The sequence below is a fragment of the Trachurus trachurus genome (assembly GCF_905171665.1).
Source record: "Trachurus trachurus genome assembly, chromosome: 6".
NCBI lineage: Eukaryota > Metazoa > Chordata > Actinopteri > Carangiformes > Carangidae > Trachurus > Trachurus trachurus.
In genome coordinates, this window is record NC_139897.1 from 16813590 (window position 1) to 16840033 (window position 26444).

At 44.9% G+C, this 26444-nt stretch overlaps 1 protein-coding gene across 1 annotated transcript in view; it reads right to left on the reverse strand.

Moving 5' to 3' along the window:
• Positions 1–26444, reverse strand: part of LOC310988023 (genetic suppressor element 1-like) — a gene marked incomplete at both ends in the record, with an annotated part of 37317 nt that overhangs the window by 2646 nt on the left and 8227 nt on the right. Inside the window, 12 exons of the mRNA XM_083974506.1 lie at positions 556–933; positions 1037–1150; positions 2111–2390; positions 2522–2634; positions 2773–3380; positions 4441–4756; positions 5610–5923; positions 6851–7006; positions 7247–7453; positions 7629–7795; positions 10450–10649; positions 12106–12285. Coding sequence (XP_083830632.1) covers positions 556–933; positions 1037–1150; positions 2111–2390; positions 2522–2634; positions 2773–3380; positions 4441–4756; positions 5610–5923; positions 6851–7006; positions 7247–7453; positions 7629–7795; positions 10450–10649; positions 12106–12285 — 3033 coding nt within the window. The remainder of the gene's footprint in view (positions 1–555; positions 934–1036; positions 1151–2110; positions 2391–2521; positions 2635–2772; positions 3381–4440; positions 4757–5609; positions 5924–6850; positions 7007–7246; positions 7454–7628; positions 7796–10449; positions 10650–12105; positions 12286–26444) is intronic.

Genomic DNA, 26444 nt, shown 5'->3' on the forward strand with positions numbered 1-26444 from the left:
CAAACCTTCCAGTTTGATCCCTTTCTAGGGGTTTGTTGATATATCATTCACAGCCTGATTTATACAACATTTTATTCCTAAAAACATGGAGAAATATGATGTTTTTTTTAGGGCTGGTGACAGTATTTTCTCATTTACAGAGTGATTAAAAAAAAAAAAAGATATCCAAAATCCCCTCTGTAAAAACTTCTGACTCTAATATGTCAACAAAATAAAACAAAAAAATTAAAAGGGGCTTTATCCATTGTTCAGATTTCGGTTCTGGAAATGTATGTAAATTAGCGCATATTTCATTAGATATTGCATCATTTACATATTTAAACATAAAATTTGACTTGTTATACAAACATTTTTTGTCTTAATGTAAGTGATAAACTTGGGAAGTTTCATGGTGATATCTTTTAATAAAATGTTTACCCTATTCACCTGTAAGTGTCCCCCCTTAAGATATTCTAGGGGTAGTTCACGTAAACACCACTAGGTGGCAGACCACTGTCATTTTACAGCTCCTAATCAAACCTAATGGCTGTGCACCTATGGGAGTGAGAGGCTAACCTTTGTTCTGCAGTGTGTGGTGTGTGGACTTCAGCACAGCCTGGTGGAAGTGCTGAGCGAAGGCCTCAGGTGTGAATCTCTCCCAGGGCCGATTCCTCCCATTCTGCACCGGATTGGGCTCTTTCTTCTGAGGCAACACAACGACGCCGTTCTGGAGCCCCTGGAGCTTCCTGTTTGGCTGAGCCTCCATGAATTCAACCTTTTCATAATGAGAGGCCAAGGGTGGAGGAACGCGGGCCACCTGCGAGTCCGCCGAGGGTTTGAATGTATCTTTATGGTGATGCTTAGGTTTTTGTAAGTAAGGAGGCGAAGGGCTGGGTGAGTCTGGGTACAGACGTCCATTTGATTGACACGGCGGAGGGGCCACGGAGGAGTCTCCTAAAAACAAATGTGCAGAGATCATTAGAAAGCGTTTTTCACAGCTTTTTGTACATAAATGTGTGCGTTCATGAGTGTGGTTGCATCTCTGTGTGTGGCTTACCAGCTGTGGCAGCAGGAGGAGTGCTACACGGAGGTAGAGGATTATATCTGAGAGTGTCTAATGTCACAGTCTTCCTCTGAATGGCTCTCAGCAGCTCCTCTGTCCTCTCCTTATCTACAGAGAAAAAGACAGAATGAGAACAGCTGTCATTCATATTTCAAAATAGGAGGATTTAAAGAAGAGACTTGCACCAAGAGCTGATGGAAAAAGGTCAATGAATGGATGGTCTGCAGGGGAAATGTTGACCGCAACAGCATCACAAACTCATTTCAAGTTTGCACCTACAAAGTATTGATTGGTTTGGAGCCGAATGGTTTATACAGATTTGTATGTTGAGCAGTGACAGAGTGTCAAGATGAATTTCCCTATGGGACAATAAAGGCAATCTATTCTATTCTATTCATTTCCCCCAATTCATCTGGAAGCTGAAATTTACAGAAAACCACATTCTCTTGTAATGTTGTTTTCTTCATACAACAGAAAACGAGAGAAAATTGGAAGAGCAGTGTTAATGAGCTGCTGATTATGCAGCAGTGTCGATCTACGCAGGAAAACTAAATTGAACAAGGGAAAATATTGACTGTTAACAGTTTTTTGTGTTGTGATTACTATTAATCAGATCAACAAAAAGTAATAAATGGGAGTAACATAGTAAACAGCCACAGCATTTTAAATTTAGGAATAAGGACTGATGAGCCACAAAAACACCTCCAAAGTAGTGTTTGTTTTTATTTATGTATTGTATATATACAAAATCTATTTAAATATTTCATTTTTCTACATTAAAAATGCATTACTTATATAACTTTTTTTCTTTCTTTTTTTAAAGGGAATTCATGCATTCTGTGTTTGTCTCTGCCAGACTGTAGATTAAAATCTCCCCTCGCTGGAGAAGGTAGAAAACCCTGCTCCAACCTCCAGAACTTTATGTTCTCCTCACCACTCCTACATCCTTGGTAAAAAATCAAACCTGAGAGAAACTGACTGTTGTATTTTTCCACGGGGAATCACCAGAACAACTGCGGAGAGCAGAGTAACACGTAGGATGTGTGTGGAAACCGAACAGGTTATTACCTCTCCTCTGCTGTGGGCTGACATGGGAGAGGTTGAACATAAGGAGGAAGCCTTTTTTCTCCTCCAGTTTGGGGCTGCAGTCCATCTGCTCGGCAGAGTACGGGGTACTTAAGGGGATTGTAGGTGTTGAAGGTGAAGAGGCTTTTCTCTTGCCCTGCACGGCCGGTGGAGAGAGGCTGCGCTCTCTCATCATCCTCCTCCTCTTTCTCCTCTTCTTTGCCAGAAGCTCGTTGCGCTGAGCCAGCGTGGTCAGACCACACGTACGAAGAAATTCCACTTTCTTTGGGGGAAGAGGAATTTGAGCAGGTTAACACACACACATATATATATATATATGTCTAATATCACTCAGACAAGATGTCCAAACTTCAGAGCAGTGATTTAAGTATATGTGAGCTGATGTTTATTAACCTCAGAGGATGTGTCCAGTTTGAGTGGCGGCTGTTCTGTCACTCTCCTTAAATGGGCTTTCACTTCCTCCTCATCGCTCTCATCATATGACTCATCCAGGTCGTAGTAATAACCTGGTGAGAGCAGAACAAGATTGAAATTATCTTTCATCCAAAAAGCCATTCCCAGTAGTCATCTCCTCCTCCCCCCACCCACTCCCCTTCCTGTTAATAAACCCCCTCTCTTTAATCCTCCTCCATCATCCTCCTCACCTCCCTCTCTGGCCTCCCTCCTCCTCTTCTCCTCCAGGTCCAGCTTGCTCAGCAGCCGGCGGTGCTGCTGCAAGACCTCGTCGTACACCAGCATGCTGTCGGCCGCCGCCTGACTCTGTCGCTCCCTCGCCGGAGACGGGGAGGCGTCCCGCCGGCACTGCCCGTGCCCCCCCAGGTCGGCGTCGGGGTTGGACAGGGGGACGCAGGACCTCTGATGGAGGCTGTTGATGTGATGCCGCTGGTGGTAGAGACTCTGAATGGCTCTGTCCTGCTCCGTCCTGCTCCACGACTCCTGTAAACTGGCCGCCCTCAGCGAAGGGAACCTCTCCGGGCCCTCCGCTCCCCTCCTCCTGCCCCCCTCTTCCAGCTTGTCCCCCCAGCTTAGCAGGGGTCTGTCGGTTCTCATCAGGCCCGGAGGCGGTCGGCTCGGCGGTGTGGGAGCGTTGAGTTTCCTGCGGGAGTCTGCAGGCGTGTCGACGAGGGAAGCCGGGTTCCACAGTGTGGTCGGAGCAGCGTGATGGGGACCTTTAGGGGAGATGAGGGGAGGTGGCGCCCCGAGGCAGGGGGGTACATCTTTGCTGCCTGGGTTATGATGGGCTGCATTGGTTCTGTTGTGGAAAATAGGAAGAAAAATACAATTTAAAGCAGAAGTAAGCAGAATGTTTGTGTTAATATAAGTCTTAAATAGTTATATCTTCCGACAGCAATCACTGTAGAGTGTTTGGTCTGAAACACGGGTCTGTCAGTCACTCTGCTCTGCTGTAAGCCGAGGAGAAAACTTTCCTTGTATCCTACAACCTTTATCCAATGAGGAGAGAGAACGGCATAAAGGGGCGGTCCTCTCTGTGTGTGCAGCCAAGGGATGCACGTGCATGTGGTGACGTAGGGACGAGGGTGGGGACTGCTAACTCCATCGGCTGACAGAAAGTTAGCCAAAACGACCGGATCACTTACTTGTGCTTTAACCGAAGATAATGTATTTCTTTTCTTTCTTTTTTCTTTCTTTTATTTGTTCCAGCCAAGGTAATTTCGCGACTTTTCCCAATAAACATACCAAAATACAACACTTTCTTATTCCCTGGTTGGAAAGGAGCAGGGAGAAGATACATTTTATATTGCCTGCCCCTCACTCAATACATAATTATTCTAAAATAATCTGTCAGTCTCTGAGCAACAGCCTTACAATAAAGTAAACAAAAACATAACAACAAAGTTTCAATCTGACATTTTTGCATTAATAAAAAGAGTTTGTGACTCATTAACTACTTTTGTCATATGTTCTGAATTGGAATATATTTGTACAGGTCCACAGTTTGACTCTCACTACAAAAATGCACATCTGTTTTAAAGTTGTCTGTGCAAACTGGTGTTTGAAATTTAATTTTCTCCTGTGTGTTTCATCCTCTGAGCTAAAACGTTTTCTTTTTTTTCCTGGTAATATTCAATTTTTTTGCTTTATATGTTAGAGCCAATGTTTCAACTAAATCTTTGAGTTTCAGTATTCCTGATTCAATGAAAAATCTGTTGGTGCGTTCTCTATATCCAACGTTATAAATAATTCTTACTGCTTTTTTCAGTAAAATAATCAATGGTCTTATGTTTATGAAGTATGAAATCGCACAGGGAACAGAAACAACTTTCTGAAGCGGGTTTATTTGTCATTCTCACCTGTGGATGTCTCTTCTTGGATCCAGCCCTTTCCCCGGTGACCTGAGGCCCAGCTCCAGGGGACCCTCCCTCTCCTGCCCTTGTCCTCGTTGCCGTGCTAACCACACCTCTTCGCCTGCCCTGTGAGTCATCATGGAGGCTGCCAGAGGTCCGTGGAGCCCCCCAGCACCGGCAGCAGCATGATGCTTCCCCAGGTGAGAAGGCACCAGGCTGGGCACTGGGTGTGGGATGGAGCCCCTGGAGGAGTGGAGGCCAGACTGCAGCGGCAGAGGTTTGGGGGCTGGGAAACCTGGATGCTCTGAATCCTTGGCTTTATCTGAAACTAAATAAATAAGGAAACCATGAGATACTTCTTGAACGTGTTATGTTAACACTAATACGTCTGTGTAGACATTTGGATCAATGACAAGATTTATTCAAATATAAATCCACACTTAACACTGCAGTTTCAACGCCCAAACAATAAGATTTAAATATGTACTTCATGTAATTTTATTGCATACTGTATATTTAATATAATTGTTTGTAATTCATATTTACTCTGTCATGTTTGAGGTGTAAAAGTAGAAAGAAGTAAAACATCTTGAATCATCATAAAGTTTCAATGTACTACTTAGAACATTTACTGCTTCAACATGACCAGCTGCTGTGTAACAAACACTCTTGTGTCTTTATTATGTTTTATGTGAGATCTGGATTCAAAACTAATGCAAGTCTGGCACAAGGAAACATATCCAAGACCGTGAAAAAGGTCATGTGCACTGGCTATCTAAAGGTTGTTGGGGTCACATTGACCAGAGGTGGTGAATATTTAAGAAACATGACTGTGCTCTTTTTATGTTGATCTCCCTTTTATATGCTGATATTTGAACAAAGAATCTGTCATGGTGCAGCACGCCATGGTAATCTGCCCAGTAGATATTTGTTAATTCAAAAGATTTAACTACTTTACATTAAAACAGTTAAAAGGGTATTTTCATTTAACTTTTAACGAGCAATACTCTCTTATCTGCCCTCGGAATAATATATTTACTGAAACAGGTAGAGACCAGGAACTTACAAACAGTTTCTTCAACTTTGAGTTTCTGGTTATGGATGTGCTTGTGTGTACATGAGTGCGTCTGGTGTGTCTGGTGTGTGTGTGCGCGTGCGTGTTGGTGTGTAGGTACCCAGTCTGTTCGGGGTCAGCCTCTCCCCTGGCCTGGCCCTGTCCTCCGGTGGCGCCCTCCGAGCCTGCAGCTCAGCCAGGTAGTGGCTCTCCGCCGCTCTGACCATCTGCTGATGCCTCTCCCTCTGCTTCTCCTTCTGTCGGTCCAGCTCTCTCTCCCGCTCTCTCTCCCTCTCCTCCTCCCTCTCTCTCTCCCTCTCCCTCTCCCTCTCTCTCTCCCGCTCCCGTTCCAGCTCTGCCTCGCGCTCCCTTTCTTTCTCTCGTTCACGCTCTTGCTCCCTCTCTCGCTGGCGGAGCTCATTCTCCATCTGTAGCCTGTGGGGGAGGTTGACAAGGATGCGCACACACACAACACACACAACACACACACACACACAGGGGGAGAAGGTGAGAGATGCAACACCCAACATGAGGCAGATATTAACCACACACTGGTGAACCTCACACAAACATTTCTGCTCCAACATACACACACTGGCAGAGACACACACAAATATGCACACAGGCTCTCCACTTACCATGAGGAAAATAATCCATACACAGCATGACTGAGCAAGAGCAGATGAACACTTAATAGGTATCCACAGGAAAAGGACACACGTACACACACACACACACACACACACACACACACACACACTCATATACACAGAATACATTCACTAGCAATCAATAGCACACAAACAAACCTACAAGATATGCAGGAGCCATTACAGAAGCAGATGATAAATACCATCCATTTCAAAAACAAACATTTCCCTGTGCTCTGTGCCTCGGGGGAAACAATGTGTATTGTGAAAGTGAGGAAGGAACTGAAAAGTACTCAAAGAAAAGAGAGAGAGAGGGAGTAAAAAAGACTAACTTGTGTGCGTGTGTGAGTTTTTATGTATGCAGTGGCTTGCATATGCATGTGTATGGGTGTGCAGTGTGTGTGTGTATGTGATGAGTGTATAGGAGGAGGCACTGTGGGGTGTGTGCTAAAAATATCACACACTCAGTAACCGGTGCCTGCCCTACAGAGAGACATTACACAGCCCTGCAGACGAAGTGAGAAGGGAAGTAAGGACGGAAGGAGGGAGGGAGGGAGGGAGGGAGGGAGGGATGAGGGAGGGACAGAGGGAGGAAGGAAAGAAAGAAAGAAAGAAAGAAAGAAAGAAAGAAAGAAAGAAAGAAAGAAAGAAAGAAAGAAAGAAAGAAAGAAAGAAAGAAAGAACGACATCTGTGTGTATGTGTGTGTGTTACCTCTCAGCCAGTGCTGTGTGGTTCAGCTCTCCGGGGTAGCGGCCTCCAGGCAGGTGCAGGTGGAGGGCAGAGGGGTGGAGCGGGGGGAAGCTGCCCCCTGCAGGCACAGAGTAAAACTGTGACCGCAGCGCAGAGAGACACAGAGACTCATCCATCCTGCCACGGAGAGAGAGGCAAACCAGTCAGTTATCTGATATTAAGGTATACATGTACAATAGCAGTGAAGGTGAAGAGTGTCAAAGTACTTTTTTAAAACTTATTTATGTTTTTGGTGAGCGCTGCAACTTAGTAGTTTGCTCCCTAATGTTCCCAAGTTCCAGTGGTCAGATAGAAATAGTTCCCTGCAGAGTCTGTGAAGACCCCGTGGGAGTGAAGGCTTTAAGGTGGCGTTGTTACCTCTGTAAGGACAGCGGGTGGTGCAGGTAGCCAGGGTGATAGTAAGCAGCAGCAGCTGCAGCGTGGGCGGCGGCAGCAGCGGGGTCGAGGCTCAGGGGTAAAGAGGTCAATCGGAGGTCGTCTGAGGTGGCGAAGGGCCGGAGCGCTCTCAGGTATTCCTCTGGGACGGCACCTGAAGGGATCACAGCGTGCATCTGCCCAGGCAAACTGTGGAAACATAACACAGCATTATGCATCACATTAGCTCTATGCTATCTAATATTACACATTTAGACTGGAAATATTTAATATGGCTACAGACGTGTTCGATATGAAGGAGTCTGAGGGTTTATAATTGAATAAAAATGTTCCTTTACTGTCATGCAGTGAGTGTGAGTGTTACCTGAGGCTCTGTATTCTGGGATCCTGCATGATGGAGCTTGGGGTGAGACCAAAGGCGTGAGCCAGTGGGTGAGGCGAAGGGATGGGCGGAGTCCTCTTATCCTGCGGTGACTGGGTGCACTCGGCGCTCACCCTCTCCCGACTGAGTCCCTGAACACCAGGTTCAAGCTGACAGGGAGGCAGAGGGCAGGAGAGCAGACATTACTATGTATATCTGTGGGGGTTGAATGTGTGATAGACTGAAACTGAGCAGGAGAGAAAAAAAAATCAGGAAAAGAGGAAATGGAAATGGAAATGAGTGACTGGGTGAAAACCCCCCCAAGCTGCACCCAGAAGCTCAGCGGTGGAAAAGTGGGTCTGATTTGTCATAACAGGTCAAGATCAAAGTGGAAAGATGATCCTAATATCAGACCCACTGCTCTCTCCCTCATCACTTCCTCTCTCTCTCTCTCTCTAAGAGCTTCCCACTCACAGGATTTGGTCGCCAAATTACATTTGATCCTAAATTTCCAACCCTCAAATCATCACTACGACAAACACAAGGATGGAAAATTAAACCCAAATCACAAATTAATATTTCCCCCAAACTTGCATACAAATGCACAGTTAATAGTGGTGCCGTTGGCCACTTTACAAAGGTCTAACACTCTCACTGGAGTGAATGTTTGCCCTGGTTTTCTCAAATAACTAAATTAAGTTACAGATAATAATCTCATTGTTTCAGAAAGTGATTTATTTTCCCCATGAAAACATTTCTCAGAACTCTGAGATGATATTCTCATTCAGGAAAACAGAGCGACCATTTTTCTCTACAGTGACTCCATTATGCTTTAATAACAAGAGCACCGGTTCAGTTTGCTTAGTGTGTCATTACAGCCATGTTAGCAGCGCTGCCAGGCAAATGACAGCACGCTAACATCCGTCCACTGACGATGTCAACATGGTGATTTTTCATCATGTTCATCGTCTTAGTTTTAATGCTTTTAATGTGCATTTTGATATTTACTACACAGCTAAACCGATGTAAATACTGCTCGTTTTGCATGTGCTCGGTCATTAACCAAATCACAGGGGCAGTGACATTGACCTACTGACAGCAAAAATGAGAAGTCAGACAATTACAAAAGTTATTAGGATTTGTCCTCTAGACACCATGGATGAATTACAATGCTCGCCGAAATATTTCACACTGACTGCAAAACTATCAATCTGTGACACAGAGACCAAGACCACATTTTTGAGAAACTCTTTGCACGCATAATTTTTTCCACGATAAAGATAAAGAAGAAATATTTGCCGGCCGGCCATGCAGGAAACCTTTGACTCGTCCCTACAGTATGTTTATGAGACGAGGGCATTAATTGTTCCTGTTGTTGTTCACCTGTGTCAAATGTTGTTGCTACAGTAAACAGACAGCGACACAAGTCCGACGGCCACAAACAAATGACCTCTCCCAGCAACACCCCATCTGCTACCTCAGCTCTGACTGTACGACACTTGACTTGCAGTGAAATATTTGTGCTTTGAATATGTTTGAATAGTTTTGAATGTGTCACTCATGGAAAGCAGATTCAAACCAGTGATGAGCCATCTCTCTCTCTCTCTCTCTCTCTCTCTCTCTCTGTCTCTCTCTCTATGTATCATTCAGCAATCTACACTGCAGGGGGAGGCGACGTGCGAAGGGTCTGGAGAGCAGCCACCACATTCCTTGACCTCTGATCCCGCAGACAGCCAACAGCCTTCACAGATGCAGCAATAAAGACGCACAAACACAAACAGTCTGTTTCTTCTTAAACCATCCTGTGCTGTCTTTCTCTGGGGACAAGCTGCACACAGGAAAGGACAAACACTGAATTTAGACAAACCTTTAGAGCGCTCGCTCCTCTCTCTCTGACGCTCTCCTGGTCATTCTTACTCTCCCTCCCCTCCTTTCTTAACATCCCATTCTCTGTATCCCTCCCTCCCTTCCTTCTTTCTGTGAATGTCTGAATGGGAGCCCCAGGCAGGCACAGCCACAGAGTGGTCTTTGTGAAGGGGGAGAAAGGCAGCTCTGATCCAGGGGGAAGTGGCTACTGTGGGGGCTAACCCCTGTATTGTGCGAGGGGCCTGGTTCCTCGCCCCAGCTTAAATTCACTCACACACACCCACAAGCAAACACATCCACAGACGCACATGCACACACACACACACATACACACATACACAGGTTCCTCTTCACATCCTAAGTCTTTTGTGGTGAAGGGTCAAGTACACACACACACACACACACACACACACACACACACACACACACACACACACACACACACACACACACACACACACACACACAAGCACACATACACACAAACACACACACAAACACTGCAGGAAGCTGAACACAATAGGGACCAGTCTCTGCAGCCTCCAGTGTTTCTTTACAAACCCCTCATGTGTTGCTGGAAAAGACATGGACTGATTAGTGAGAGGAAGAGGGAGCGGGGAAGAAGGGTGTGAGCGTGAAAATAAAAGTATGAGACAAGACAGAGAAAGAGAAAAGGAGGAAGGGGAGGGGGAACAGAGAGATACAGAGGGATAGCTAGTTTGACAGTTTGATGTTGAGAAGCACTGAGACCATTTCTTTAATGGAGGGAGCAGCAGAATGAGGGAGACAAACAAAAAAAAAGACAGAGGACTCATCTGTACCGAGAAAGATGAAAAAACAAAAACCAGCGAGACAGGAGAAGAACAGGAAGTACTGACACACAGAACGAACAGCAGATGTCTTGTCCCAGACTTTGAAACACCAACAGCGGTTTGATGAGATGAATATCGTCTCTTACCTGTCGTCCGTCGGCCCTCCACAGGCCGTTGCTGGTCTTGGTGGGGGCAATGGTGACCACCGGAGGGGTGCTGGGGACACCGTGGCCCCGGGTCTGACCCAGGAGGGGCCCTAACGAGCTCCTCTTTGGAGTGGTGACCGGCGAGCTGTGGCTGGTGGCCGGGGAAGAGACCGGAGACGACTCACCGCTGACGGCCGAACCTGACGGGGAGGGAAGAAGGAGGGAGGGAGAGAGAGAGGGGGTGAATGACAGCGGTGGAGTCAGGAATAAACTGCAGCTATCAGACGGCTTATCAGATTAAAAAGATTTCAGGATCAAACAATCCCCCTGTGACATAATACAGATGGTACACGAAAAGAAAAATCAACTTTTTTTTGTCAGTGTGCTGGCCTGTGAAGAGGTAAAAAGTGATTCAATCATCTTGATGAAACCCGTTCTGGTGAAATGTGACAGAAATAAAGGAAAGTGTAAAGAGATACAGGAGGTACAAGAAATGAGGACAAGGGTAAGAGATGAAAGTGTGTGGCAAGTGTGCAGTCTGATGAAGGATTTAAAAAAAAACAGATATATAGAGGAGGAAATAAGGATGTCATAGATGAAAGTGTTAAAAAAAAGGGATGGGGTGTGACACAGCGCAGGGGGGAGGTGTTAAATGTGATAAAGAGAAAGAACATGTGTGTTGTCCTTAACATTCACGCCACCATTGCTCTATTACTGTAACACTCACTAATCAGTACACGTTCGCAGAAACACAAACACATTCAGACACTGTAAGAAGGAGGAAATAATGAGGTGGAGAGAAGGTGGTAGAAGAGAAAGAGCTGCAGGGAAGAGGGCGAGAGATGGTGATAGAGAGTGGGGGGACAGGAAGGAGAGAAAGAGAGAGAGAGCTTGTTATAATTGGCTGTAATTAGATTCTCGTTATTAGGAGATGAATGGAAACGGATGAAGGAAGAGACAGAGAGGAAGGGGTCAGGATGGGTCAGCTCTTATCCAACACCTTCATTAGGACACCAACGAGCTGAGAGAGGACACACACATACAAAAACACACACACACATACACATGCACGCACAGGCACTTAAACATTTCACATTAATCCACAAAACACAACCTTGGTTAGTGAAGTGGCCCTGTGTCGCAAAGCCGTGTCCAATTTTCAGTCATTAATACCTCGTTCACATCCTGAAGGAATAGTCCGACATTTTGCTTTTTTTCTGGAGGAAGGTTTAGATGAGAGGAACGACGAGCGCTCGTGTCTGTGTGGTTTAATGTGAAGATACAACGGCGACGTAACCTCTGACCTCCCTTACCTACAGTAATCCATCTCCCACCAGCAGCATCCAATACAAAAGTTAAATCTGTGATAAATGCACAAGCTTTTTATTCTCTCTTGTCAGCAGTGAATGTTGTTGAACTATTCCTTTGATTTAGTTTTCTTGGATTAGAGCTGATAAACTGATACTGATGATTAAAGAGGAGTGAAAACCTGGCAGCTGTGGTGGAGGTGGTTGTTTATGGGTGAGACCAACAGACAAGAGTCCTCTGATTGTGTGTGTGCGTGTGTGTGTGTGTTCAGGACTGTGTTCTCTGTGTATCTCTCCAGGGGGTGGAGCCGCGGCGCTGCAGAGTTTTTAAGGTTAGATCACCGCTCACCTCTGGGATCCTCAGCCTGTTTGGCCAGTTTACGAAGAGCAGCAGCGAATCCCGAGTTTGCAGACTGGGCAACGGCGTTCCCATTGGTTAGTGGGCTGAGGGGACTGACAGTAGCCGTGGTGCGAGTTGCCGTGGTGATCATTCCTAATGATGATGATTTATTGGACTCATGGTTCATACCTGGGGAGAGTGGGAGAAAAGGTGTTATTATCTGATTTCTTTAAATAAAACATAGAGAGTCGGGGGTTGCGGAGGCGTGTGAGGCCTTTGAATTTGATTACCACCTATTTTCTAAAAATTATACTTCTGCTTTGAATGACTTTCCATGAAAAAAGGCCTCCGTTTTTGAACGCAGTTGGCATCTAATTCATCATGAATGAATTAAACTTGTCATACAGAGACGCGCATGTGTGTGTGTGTGTGTGTGTGTGTGTGTGTGTGTGTGTGTGTGTTCACAGTGAGTGTATCAGCGTGGGTCAGCTCCACTGGAGACAGAGTGGAGGGAGTAGAGCTGTGTCAAATAGAGCGGTGACCCTAATAGCAAATCACACACATGAGTGCACACGTCCATTTCCTCAAGGGAGCCAGTCAACACATCTTAAGACCTCGGGCGTGTCTACTACACGCAAACATTATGAGGTATTAGTGCATTTTTACACCCTCATAGATACAAGCATGTGCACACACAAATAAACACACACAGCTACACACACAGCTACAGACACAACTAACACCTATTGATCTATTGAAAAGCAGACACAGTTGGAGCAAAGGTGGTTGGAGTAACCTTTGTCTTCACCCTCTACCCTCATACTGACCCACTAATGTTAATGACAGCTGGAATTAGCCAGCAGCCCCCCCTGCCTGCTACAGCAATGACCTCATTACCACCACAATGCACACACACACACACACACACACACACACACACACACACACACTTAACTACCTTACCTACACGCACATATAACACAGGAGGAACAAACAAACAGCCAAAGCAGTGGACACACTCATGAAAAATTCATACGTGCACATTGAACACCATTATTCAATGTTCTGCTCATCACGTGAGCGGACGATTGTGAAGAAGTGAAAGAATAAAGGAAAAAAAAGTCCAATCTTAAGAGTTTGTTGGTTGAAAGTGTCACAAATCTCATATTTACATGATGTGAGAGCAGATACCTGCCATCTTCACACACGTGAGCGCAAACATGCAGAGGGAGCTGTGTGTGAGTGAGACGGAGGGGTATATGAAAGAGAGAGAGAGAAAGAGAGAGCAAAATGAACAAAAGCCAGTTCTTACAGTAAGTGTACTGGACAGGTGTTACATATGAAATCATGGTCTGTAACCGCTGCCACCTACACACACTCGCTCTGCATGTGCCCAAAACACAAAACCAGCCATTAGAGCGAAATATCAAAGTTTGAAAAAGCTTTTCCAGCTACTACGAAACAACACAAATATCTGCCACGCTGTAATCTAAGTGCACTGGATGACATGTAGTATAACATGTGGAACATATGCAATTAACACGCACACACACAGCTGCTTCTGACGTGACTGTGTTTCTGCATTAGACGATTACAGTCTACACAGGATGTTCTCTCTTCTTATTATCTTGTTTCCATTGTAGTTGTAATTTCCTCTCTTTTACTCTCTGTTTTCCTTTATTTCTTTGGCTTCACTTACATATTTGCATGTCTTGTCAATAAAGCAAATTGAAATTGAAGCCGACAGACAGAGAGGGAGAGATGAAGAGAGTAAAAGCTCAGATCCTGACAGGCTGTGTGAGTGTGCGTCTATATCTCCGTCTCTGCTGAGCCCAGCAGTCCAGGGAGCGATGATAAGACAGTTTCTATCGACTCTTTCTCTCCCCCCCTCTCCCTCCCTCTCTCCCTCCCTCCCTCCTCTCTGTTCACTCACTCTTTCCTTCCCGTGTCTCTCTCTCTCTCTCTCTCCCTCGTTTATCTCAGCATACTGGAGCTTATTTAACAAAAGCCAACACACATAATCTCCTCTCTGCTTCTTGCTTTCTGTCTTCCTTCTTCTCTTCAATCTTTTCTTACAGGCTCTTCCTCTGATATTTATCCATGTCATTCACACACACACACACACACACAGACACACACATGCACACACAAAGATAAACACACACATACTAACATATGCATGTGCACATAATTCAGACATGCAAACAGACACACTCACCCTCCCACTCACTGTTCTCCTGCTCGTCGTCTTTCTGCTCCTCTGTGAGACTCTTTCTCTCTCTCCCTCTCAGCCTTGCAGCTGCTACGTGGTCACGTGACCTCTTTTCTATCCACTCCCCCCACTCGTCCCCCACCCCTCCTCCTCCTCCTCCTCCTTTCCATCCACCGCCCCCTCCTCCTCCTCCTCTCCCTCCTCCTCCTTCCCCTTCCCCTCCCCTCCCCTTCCCTCTCCATCTACCACCCTCTCCATCCTACCTCCTCTCCTCCTCTGTGTCACTTTTTATCTTCCCATTTTCTCTCCTTAGCTGCCCCTTCTCACTCTCTCTCTTTCTCTCTTTCTCGTTCTCTCTCTCTCTCTGTCATTTTCCTCTGTCTCTTCATTCTTCATTTTTCCTCCTCTTGGCTCTCTCAGGGGGGAGGAGGGAGGGAGGGGGGTAGCAGTGGTGGCTGGGGTGGGGGAGTGAGTCGAAGGAGGAGGAGGGCGACGGGGTGGGTGGGTGGGTTTTAAACTGTGTGTGTGTGTGTGTGTGTGTGTGTGTGTGTGTGTGTGTGTGTGTGTGTGTGTGTGTGTGTGTGTGTGTGTGTGTGTGTGTGTGTGTGTGTGTGTGTGTGTGTGTGTGTGTGTGTTAACCCTCCATCCATCACTCTGTCTTGCTGGGAGTCAGCTCTGTCTGCTCTCGGGACAGGGGTGAGTGCGCCGGGGTTGGGGGGAGGGGTCTGACAGTCACCTTTCACCTTTTCACCCTAAATACAAATTAAGACATTTAACTCCCTTTAGGAATCTTTTTTTTTTTTTTTTAAGTGATGATTGAACGAGTAAACATGGGTAGAGACGACCTCGCTATTTATATGAGTTTAAACTTTAGTTTGCCCTGAGGATGGCGCTATAGTCGACAGTTAGTTACCATTATGGGATGTTGGGCTCAAATTTCACTTTCTGTTTTTAGCTTGAGGGGATTTGGAGTTTAACTGAGCTTTACGGTGCTAGTGTTGACATGATGACGTGTTTACAGGTATGATACAAACACAAACTAGCCACAGGCTGACTGAAACTACACTACAGGCTAATGTGACATTAACATAGCGACAAAGATGCTAACTATTAAAATTCAACTTCAAACTACAGCAACTTTATTGTCAGACTGAGCACAAAGAGCGTTTTAGCATCAGTAGCCACAACTACTAGACAGAAAAGTAATAAAAAGAGATATGAAGAACAAACTGAATGAAAAGGTGAATTCCTTCTCTTAGTTTTAAGACCATTGAGTGTTTTCAAAAATACAAAACACACATAGCTGATCTTCCCTTACACACTATCAGTAAGCTGCTAAATGACTGGCTAATAGTTACAGTAATAGCACAGGGGGGACTTGGCTGAATTAACACAGAGCTCAAAACACTCAAAATTAAATATTTATACTACATACAATATTTAACGTCAGTGTGTGTGCTCTGTGCTCGGCTGTTTCGGAGTTTAATGCAGAAAACCTCATGTTATTTACAAAGGGCATGTTTTGATATGTTAACATTCATAGCCTACAGTAAGATGGAAATACACAACATGTTAGCATCATCCATTTCCAACAGTTTTTTTTTTTTTTATGTATGAACTGGACTCATGAATGTGAGTTGATCGCCAGGTTGTTATAATTCACCATATGTCATTCTTTTCAATATTTCTACTATTTGACCAACTACTGATCCAACAACAAACCGATTTCTAGTATCACAACATCACTAACAAGCAAAACTCCCCCCACCTTTTCCAAAAATGGAAATTACATCCGGGTGTGACTCCATCAACCCAAATACAAGCACACACACACACACACACACACACACACACACACACACACACACACACACACACACACACACACACACACACACACACACACACACACACACACACACACACACTACATACAAAACTGCTCAGCATGAAGTAAGTGACATAGGACATGTTGGGGCCTGTGTCTTTCACACCTTTTTGTGTGTGTGTGTGTGTGTGTGTGTGTGTGTGTGTGTGTGTGTGTGTGTGTGTCTCTCTCTTTTTCACTTTCACTCACTTTCTGTGACACACAAAAACAAACACTCACTACAGGGGGGTTGTGAGGACAGCAGGGGGGGACCTGCTCTGCCCTATCAGCTCATTAAAAAAGCACAATGTGTGTGTGTTGGAGGGCAGTAAGCTACCCGGTGTGTGTGTGTGTGTGTGTGTGTGTGTGTGTGTGTGTGCGTGTGTGTGCGTGTGTGTGTGTGTGTGTGTGTGTGTGATTAGGATGGGAGAAGAGGCTGTAACACACAAGCTACTCATTAACCCTCATCACATTGGCATGTCTGAGTGTGTGTTCCTGTGTCGGCCACGATGTTAACACTTTGAGATTAAATTGACTATCCTCATTTGTGTTTACAGTTACCTAACATTAGACCAATAATGGGTGCTCGCACACACACATACACACACTGACTTAATGACACGTAACACAAAAATATGCTCTATTTAAGTTTTAAGATGCTATTACTTTGACTCCTACAGCTGATAATAATCACAAGAACAGCTACTGTTGCTGTTACAATAGCTGGCAGACTTTTTCAAATTCCTCTGACAAGAACGAGTGTGTGCGCACTCTCGCACACACACACACACACTGGGAGAGAGTGAGAGAGGTGGAGAGAGCGAGTGAGAGAGCGAAAAAGTAGCCAAATGTTTTACAGCCTCTTAAACTTGTCTGTAATAGCAGTCAGAGTGGCGTCAACACAGCAGTCTCCAGGGTTACTCCAGGGGCTGCTAAATGGCTTTACTAGCTCCAGTGACTCTGCAGCTCGCACTGAAACACTTAACACTTCCTTACAAACCATAAACAACGAACACACTCCACTCAAACTCTGCCCCCCACTCCGGCATTTTTGCACATACTACACAGACACAGAAATAGGCACGCAAATTAGCATTAACGTCAGCGAAATGACATAAGACAGAACAATGACATCATCAGCAACAACACGCGTATGGGAGCGGTGCGTGCAAAATAGTTGCAAAGATAGACACATAACACAATTAGCTGACTCAGGATTCAGGCATTGTGCGTCACAAAACATATGCATGTGACTCCCAGGGACCAAACAGCCAGCATGCATTTGTTGACCTGCGATAAATGGAGCAGAAAAACCACATACTGTAAAAACCAACACCTCCAGCTAAAAAAACAACAACAAACAAACAGGAAGCACATCCAAATAGGCTACACGTTGCAGTATAGTAGCAGCAGCAGCAGCAGAGAATTAGTAGCAAAGAAACAACGCAGAGAGGAGGGTTAATGTGGCAGTCATTATTCAGTTTTATATTAAACAGTGCGTCCGCCAGAGCAGAGCCATGTTTACTGTACAATCATAACAGAGTGGAGATGTTAGTGAAAGGTCTATAAATTATCACTGCCACGGCTTAGAGCAGAAATGTGGCCTGTCAGCAAAGACGGGATGGCTACACTGGAAAAGCTCTTCTCTTCTCTTCTCTTCTCTTCTCTTCTCTTCTCTTCTCTTCTCTTCTCTTCTCTTCTCCTCCTTAAACTCAGACCTTCTCTCCCTCCTCTCCTCCCCTCCCCGTGGCTGCAGGGCACTTTTCCCTCTTTCGGTGACCCCTTCTCCATTTCTCTAATCAGTGTACTTGTCTACGAGCATCTCGTCACTGTCTGTCAGATGCAGAAAGCAGAAAATATAAATAGCAGCTGTTTTGGGACCCCTCACACTACTCTCTCTCTCTATCTGTCTGTGTTATCGTTTCTTTGCCTTGTTGTCATCTCCTCCTCACTATCTCTTTCTCAGTCTCCCACCACTCACTCAACAACAGCCTCTCTCCCATCACGTCTTCGGCTACATTTCTGCCTCTCCCCTCTGTGTCATCGATCTCTCCTGCAACGTGTGGCTCAGTCTCTGATACCGAGATGATGCAAAAAGATAAAACAATCTGAGGCAAACCAATCTCACTCTGTCTCAGTTTGTTTTCAGCGCCTGGCTGCGTCTGAGTCTCACACACAGGTTTTTTATTTGGTGAGTGTGTGAGGGTGTGTTCAGTGTCGGTGTGTACAGAGGGGTCATGTCAGACAGTTGACAGCCACAGTTCCTCCTCCTCCTCCTCCTCCTCCTCCTCCTCCTCCTCTGGCCTGAGGCCGGCTCTGCTCACCAGGTGTCGACACCGCGGTGGCTTCACCTCAACCATCTGAACAAACATGAGGCGGGGGGAGAGAACACACACACACACAGAGAGATACACTCGCTTCGCACAAAGGTGAATAAAGATACAACAACAGACAGACTGGCCTGACAGGCAGGTGTTGGATAAGTATAAAGTGAAGGGTGTAATTGAAGTGCGTGCGTGTGCTACCTGCAAAACAACAATCACTGTAGTAAACAATGATGTTAACGCTGAATGAGACATTTTAACGTGTCAGCGAATCAAAGCAAGAGAGAAAATCAGGTTTAGATATTTTTTTACAGATTATTTCTTTGTATATTATCATGAGACCAACGCCACAGAAAAAACAGCCTGGTTGTTTTGTTTTTTTTGTTTGTTTTTTTATCACTGTAATCGCCCGTGTCCTGTTTGTCAACTTGTCTGTTACATGTTTGACATTTTTGTTGCTGTGAGTGAAACATGAGGCTGTTATGGCCATTCCTTAATCTACTTCCTGTTTCCGTGCTGTGCTTAATCGACCGTTTATTTTATTTAATATGTGGAAGATGCAGATGATGCTGATCGGATCTACAGTAAGGCTACAACCAATGATTAAATTCATTCAGATTTATGTATTTAGGGGTGTTTCACCACTTATTAATGATAATTATTTTAAACGACCCAAATGTATGTTTTTGTCATCAGCTGTTGCTTCAAACATTGAGAACAAACTTTTCAGGCAATGTAAGAACTCCTTTGAGGTTTAAACATCTACAGCTCCATGATAACTTGGCAACTCATTCGCTGATGAAGGTGTAACATGAGCCAAAGCTAAATGGAGCTTGTGGCGAGTGTTTATTAAACTGTGGTTTCCAATATCAAGAATCAACTGTTTTCTTGATGGATCGATTTATTATAATTGTGGAATATTAAACCTCCTCAGTGTGTCTTGTTTGGTCCAAACAGTGACCCAAAGTTAAGTGGTAGACATACGTATATTATATTTATTTTTTGTGATATAGCCTAAAAAGAGGAAATCATCATAGGCCTATTTGAGAGATTAGAAATTGAAGGTGTTTTAACTTCATAAATGTTTTATGAAAGTTTCTGCTCTAATACCTACTGGATCATACAGAAGATAAATAGTTTTTGGGATGAGTGGCCCATAAAAAAAGACAGGGATATTGTTGGTGATTTTAATTTACTGACAAGCATAGGCTACAATGGAGAATTTGCAGAAACAGACAGCGAGCTGAATCTGAAGCCATGATGAGAGTATGAGCTGTGGAGTCCTGACAGCATCTAGCCTACTATATGAGAGGGAGGTAATTAAAGAGATTGGAGGTTTACTCAGTAACCCCTGCAGAGCAGCTGGTCTATGGCAGGTCAGGAACAGCACATGGCGCATGGTGTGTGTGTGTGTGTGTGTGTGTGTGTGTGTGTGTGTGTGTGTGTGTGTGTGTGTGTGTGTGTGTGTGTGTGTGTGTGTGTGGTGTTGTTGAACTCCACCTGCGGGCTGTGTACACACACAAAAGCGACGTGATCCGCTTGACTGCTGCTAATGCGCCCAGCGGCATCTATCTCAGCCAAACAATACAGCCGCTGTTAAAGGTCCCGGATTAAAGAGCGACTCCTCTAACTCCCATGGGTGATGCTGCTGCTGCTGCTGCTGCTGTCGTGTGATGACACATCGCAGCGTTTTCAGCTCTGACTTCCGGTTGGTTAAGTTTATTAGGAGCAAACAGTGTCATTAACCGTGTTTGATCACCGACAGGTTTGACAGGAAAGATAACACAAGGAGGAACCACAAACACCTTTTCCAGCAGCAGCCTCACCTCCTGCTCCTCCTGCTGCTGCTGCTGCTGCTGCATCAACACACCTGCTGTGAGCTGGCCGAAACCGGAAGTGGTGGTCAAACTTCAAAATAACAGTACGCAATGCTGTTTGCGCGAGGATATTATGTAAATTTACACAATTTTCAGTGAAAAGGGAAGCACTAGTTTAGATATGCTTCAGTATTTCTTTCAATAATATCGTCGATCTCATCGTAAATTAGGATGACGTTGTTAATGACACATTATTTTGAAAGTGAGAACCGGAAGCTGTTTTCTCCCTCGATCGTCAAGCTCCACCAGTTCTCTAAACACATATTAGACTAACGACCGATTGAATCACACACCGCACACTTTGACTATAATATATCTTTGCAGTTTTATATATAGGCGATAATTACCATCGATTACAAATATAATTTTAGTTATTTCCGGTCTGCGTGAATGTTGACCACAGAGAAAACCCTGAATGTAACTCTGTGTAACTATCGCAGCCACAACACAGAGCACATCAAGTGAAGCAACTACAAAGTAAAGCCCTCACAAAAATAAAGAAGATAATGTATGTTTTTGAAAACAACAAGGGTAAAGGGCCACAGACAAACCCATGTTAACTTTAAAGGCAGAAGTAGAGACGTTTAGTTAGAAGAAAAAACAACTTACCGCGTCACCAAAAGACAAGAGGAGAGTCCGCGGTTTTTTTTTTGCGCATCCTCGTGTAGATAAATATTTAGGTGGATAAATAGGCTAGATACTAAATAAATAGAAAACAGGCCGGTCTGTGTGCAGCTACAGAGCTACAGACCACAGTGTGGCAGCTACTGATCCCCCCTCCCCAACCGATGGCAGATGTGGAAAGAAGGAGAAGGACAACACGTTAACTGTCCTCAGGGAGAGAGAGAGAGAGAGAGAGAGAGAGAGAGGCGGGGTATCACAGGAGGAGGAGGAGGAGGAGGAGGAGGGCGAGCACCTGCTCCACTGATGCTCCCTAGAGAGATGATGGAGGGATGGAGAGGAGGAAGAAGATGTGGCCCCAGACTGCTGATGATGGCTACCTCAAAGCCTGGGCATGTTTACTGTCCACTGGAGCCAATCAGATCTGCTCCTCCTCCCTGTTCAACTCACACTGTAATAACTCATAATAACTCATGTTAATAACAACAGTGATCTCTTCCATAAGGATCCTTTTAAATTTCACTATTAAAGAACCAGAAGCATAATGTGCATGTTTTACTTTTAATGCACCAACAATTTATTCCATTACATTTCTAACTATTTAGAAGTATACTAAAATAATTAAAATTATTATTATTTACTGCTGTGAGAGCTATATAAGGTGAAAAATGATTAATTTATGATGTTTATGATATTTACTGTAGTCGGCGCAAACACACTGACTGTATGAAGTTTCAGATAACAAACTTATTAATATTCATCTGTCATCATGTGCTATAAGCTCACTCAGCCTGCTTCATTTAGTCTAATATTTCAGCATCTCCCCTGGGCCCCCTTGTCTCTCTCTCTCTCTCTCTCTCTCTCCCTGTTTCTTGATCATACCTCCCTTCATCTCCCCATCCCTCTCTCCTCGTCTCCCAAGCAGCTGCTCCACTTTGCAGCTATTTAACAGCTGTTTTGCATTGATTCGCACTTCCGAGTGCAGATCTCTACCTTGTCCATCCTCCTCTTCCCGCTCACTTTTTTATGCCCCCCCCCCCTCCTCTCTCCTCCTCTTCTTCTCCCTCTCTCCTGCTCTTGCATTTCTAAGATGCCAGACACACAGTAACACCAAACACCGTTGATGTTTTCCTCAATGAATAGACTAGTCTCCTTCAAGTCTTTCCCTGAGATCCATTCAGTGATGAAAGAGGCACTCTCTCTCTCTCTCTCTCTCTCTCTCTCTCTCTCTCTCTCTCTCTCTCTTTCTCTCTCTCTCTCTCTCTCATGCACACACAGATTAGCGGCCCCCTACTTCCCCACTTTTTTTCTCTATGGAAACAACAAGTACTGAAGGAAGCAACAAAAAAAGAAAAGAAAAGAAAAAAGTGAGGCTCTATAATCCCAAAATCCCTCTCTCCTGTACTCAAACCTACACAAGAGAAAAGAGGGGGAGTGTGTGTTTGTGCATGTGTGCGTGTCGCTGTGTGTGTGTGTGTGTGTGTGTGTGTGTGTGTGTGTGTGTGTGTGTGTGTGTGTGTGTGTGTGTGTGTGTGTGTGTGTGTGTGTGTGTGTGTGTGTGTGTGTGTGTGTAGCCTGACATGATTTATGGTTTGGCTGTGTGCTGCAGGCAGACTCTCTCAGTTTTCTCTGAGGTGGGTGTCTCACCTCCATCCTTTGTGACCTATACAGGTTGTATAGTACGGTGTGTGCTTGTGTGTGTGTGTGAGAGAGAGAGAGAGAGAGAGGGACAGACAGACAGAGAAGGAGGGAGAGGGGGGAGAGAGGTGGGGAGGGGGGGATGAGGGGAAGACAAATTGTAAAATGTACACACGAGCTGGTGTGTGTGTGTGTGTGTGTGTGTGTTCAACGGCAGGTGCATGAAAGAAGGTCCTGATTGAACATGTGCTGCTCTGTGTGGTTTGTGCGCGTGTGTGTATGTGTGTGTATGTGTTTGTTTGCAGTGTTGGGGTCAAAGCGCACAGCGGTGTGTATCCTCTGGGTGGGTTATACTTGGCAGTGGACTGTTGGATCCCCCATTAAGTAGCGTGTAAAAGAGGCCAAGCACAGAGGCCATTATGAACTCCGGCAGTAATAGCTCCAGGAATCTTCCTGCCTCTGGAGACCTGGTCATTAGCCTATTCCTCTCTCATAAAGCCCTCTATCCATCACACAGCCCAGCAGACGCACATTTATATGCACAAACACACAACAAGCACATGCGTGGTTTGTCTCTGTCTTCCTCCTCGCTCTCTCTCTTTCTTGCTCTCCGACGGCGACTCGTCTCGTCCTGTGAGTGTGGAGCTGGGGATACTGCTACAAGAACAATCCACCAAGACATCCACAGATGTCTTTGAAAACAGATGCGCTTGCTTGCACATAAAAACTCTGTCTCACACGCACGCGCACATACACGCACACACACAGATGCTCATTTACAAAAGCAGCGAGGCATAATATCAGCCATGAACCCAAACCCCTGATTATTTAAATGTATTCCTCCTTCCCCATCCAGTGAAAGTGAGACGCTGTAGCAGCCTGTTAGCTCTGGTCAGGTAGGAGATTACAAACAGAAACACTGTCACAAACAATGGCGCTATGGGGCTGGACAAGCATTATAATGGCAACTGAACCCACCTTCGAGGCGTTTACACAATCACACGCACGCACACACACACACATGCACACACAGATACATGTACACATACTCTAGCAAGATTTATTGGCAATTCAGACCAACTGCAAAGGCAACAAAGAGGTGAGTAGCTACACTCTTTATCCTAAGGCTGCTGTGCACCCACATATACATACATACACACATAGACACACACACACTCTGCACAGTTGTGTGTGATCACGATCGCCATGCAAAGCAGTGTGAACACACACACACACAAACACAAAGCAAAACAGATTCACTACTGTATCATTAAACACACACACTGGATGTATAGCCTATGTATTTACTTTCACTTCTACACACACACACACACACACACTCGCAAAGTACACAGACCATAGCCAGGGTAACTACAGTATATAGGTGAGTGCAAGTACACACACACACATGCACGCACACACACCAAGTACATTGTTTACCAGCACACACAAAGCAGAGGGAGTCCGGAGAGAAGAGATAGGTCTACCTGGGGATGGAGACACATTGGCAAAGGTAATGCTGGAGTCAGTCACTCTGTCCTCAGGCAAAAGACACACACACACACACACGCACACGCGCACACACACGCACACACACACACACACACACACACACACACACACACACACACACACGCACACACACACAGTGCTGTAAAGATAAGCACTAATCCTGTTTATTACCTCCTCCCTCTCTGCACTCTCCCTCTCTTTTTCATTTTATCTCTCTCTCATTTTCTCCCTCTCTTCCCTCTTCTCTTATTTTTCCTGTCTCTCCTCCTCAAGCCTATTTCAGCAGCGTGCAAGCACACATACTACATACACACTCACACACATACACATATTTCACGCACACACAAACACAAGCGCTCACATTGTCAGTTTACTCCTGTGTTGTTTGTTGGCCCGGGGCTGAGACGAGGAAACAGGGAGGGGAGTGTTGATGTGTGCTGCTCCTTTCCAGCTCCAGCTCTGTTCACGTCCTGCAGAGAGAATTACCTTCCCTTTGTCTCTTTAAAGGGGCTGCTGCCTTTACCATCTGTGCAGCGGATACAGTGGCAAGCGTGTGTGTACGTGCACTTGTGTATGTGTGTGTGTTGTGTGTGTATTTCAGTCCCACTATACTTCCATAATCTTCCTGAATAAAGACCTTTCACAGGATCGATGTCTTTACAGGGGGCATTGTGGGGGTGAGGATTACGTTTATAGCTGAGGTACTTTTAAGAATAAGAATTAATGACGTTACAGTAATATGAAGTCCTCAAATTCTAATAATAGAAATATTAATGCTGACAAAACAACTCCAGATCAAAGGGCTGTTTAGTGGCTGAGTTTGTTTCTTTATCACTGCATAAATCTAGATTGTGAAGGGGTTTTCTTGGAAACGACAGCTGACTAAATAACCAGGAGTTCGACTGGAGCTTTTGATCATATCCCTTGATCTTCATCTGCAAATTAAGAAGAACAAATTGTATTTGTCAAAATAATGAAGCGTAAATAATTTAGGGATTTTTAGATCTTTACTAAGTTAGGTTTACTTTTCCTTAAGGTCTAATTGGGTTCATATGTGTAGTATTTGAATGAGACTGGATCTATACAGACCCCTTCTCTTTTTCATATTCACATTTTGTCATGTTGTAGGCTCCTGTTAAAGTTGTTTTGTTTTTTTTACTCATCAAGCTACACTCATTACCTCATAATGACAAAGCAAAAGCAATTTTAGAAATCTTTGAGGCTTTATAATTACAAAGTAATTGCTGGCACCTTTGCCAACAATTACAGGCTCTCCTCTTGGGTGTAATGCATCACGCTTTAATTTGGGGATTTTCTGCCACTCCTCTTTAGCAGATTCCCTCAGTTTTTGTTGGACCATTTGTGAGCTGCCATTTTCCAGGTCTTTCCACATGTGTTTGACGACCTCTGGTTCAAGGACATTCACAGATTTGCTGCTGAACCACTTGTGTGTTGTCTTGACTGTGTTGTCAGGGTCGTTATCCTGTTGGACGATGACTCTCTTTGGGCCGGTCTGAGGTCCTGATCCCTGGACCAGGTTTTCATTAAGGGGTCTCTCTCCACTCTGACCAGTCTCCCTGTTCCCACAGCGGACATCATCACGCTTCACCTTGGAGGTGGAGTTGGGCAGGTGATGAGCTGTCTTGTTTTCGACTGACCAGAGAATCCTCTCACAGTCTGAGAGTCCTTCAGCTGCTTGACTGAGGTGGTGGTTTACATCTTCATCTTCATCTTCATCCTGTAGCCCATATTGACGAGTGCTGCACAGATGACTGACCTTCTCCCAGTTTCTCCCATCTCCACACAGGAGCTGGAGCTGAGAGTGACCATCAACTCAATGTTTATTCTGGACATCTCACTCATCAAAGCTCTTATCCATCAGTTATTCATTTGGCTGCAGCAAGAATCCAAGTTTATCAAGAGTGATGGAGGCACTGAGCTCTTGGGAACCTTCACCTTCAGCGTGAAGTTTTAGCCTTTAACACCTGTTTCTGAGCTTTGCAGACTGTTCCTTCTACGGTGTGGTCCACTGAGACATTACATAGACAGTTGTGGCTTTTCAAATCATGTCCTGCCTATTGAATTGATTACAAGGATTTAATCAAGGAGAACAAACACCTCAAAGATGTTCAAAAGTAATGGAAGCAATTGATCTGAACACTTCTGTCAACGCTAAATTTTAGTTTTCCCTTTATTATTATGTTTGGAAAAACTTCTAAAATTTTGTTTTTGCCATCATGAGGCACTGAGTGTTGACCGACAAGGGAAAATTGAATGATAAACATTTCCACTGGTCC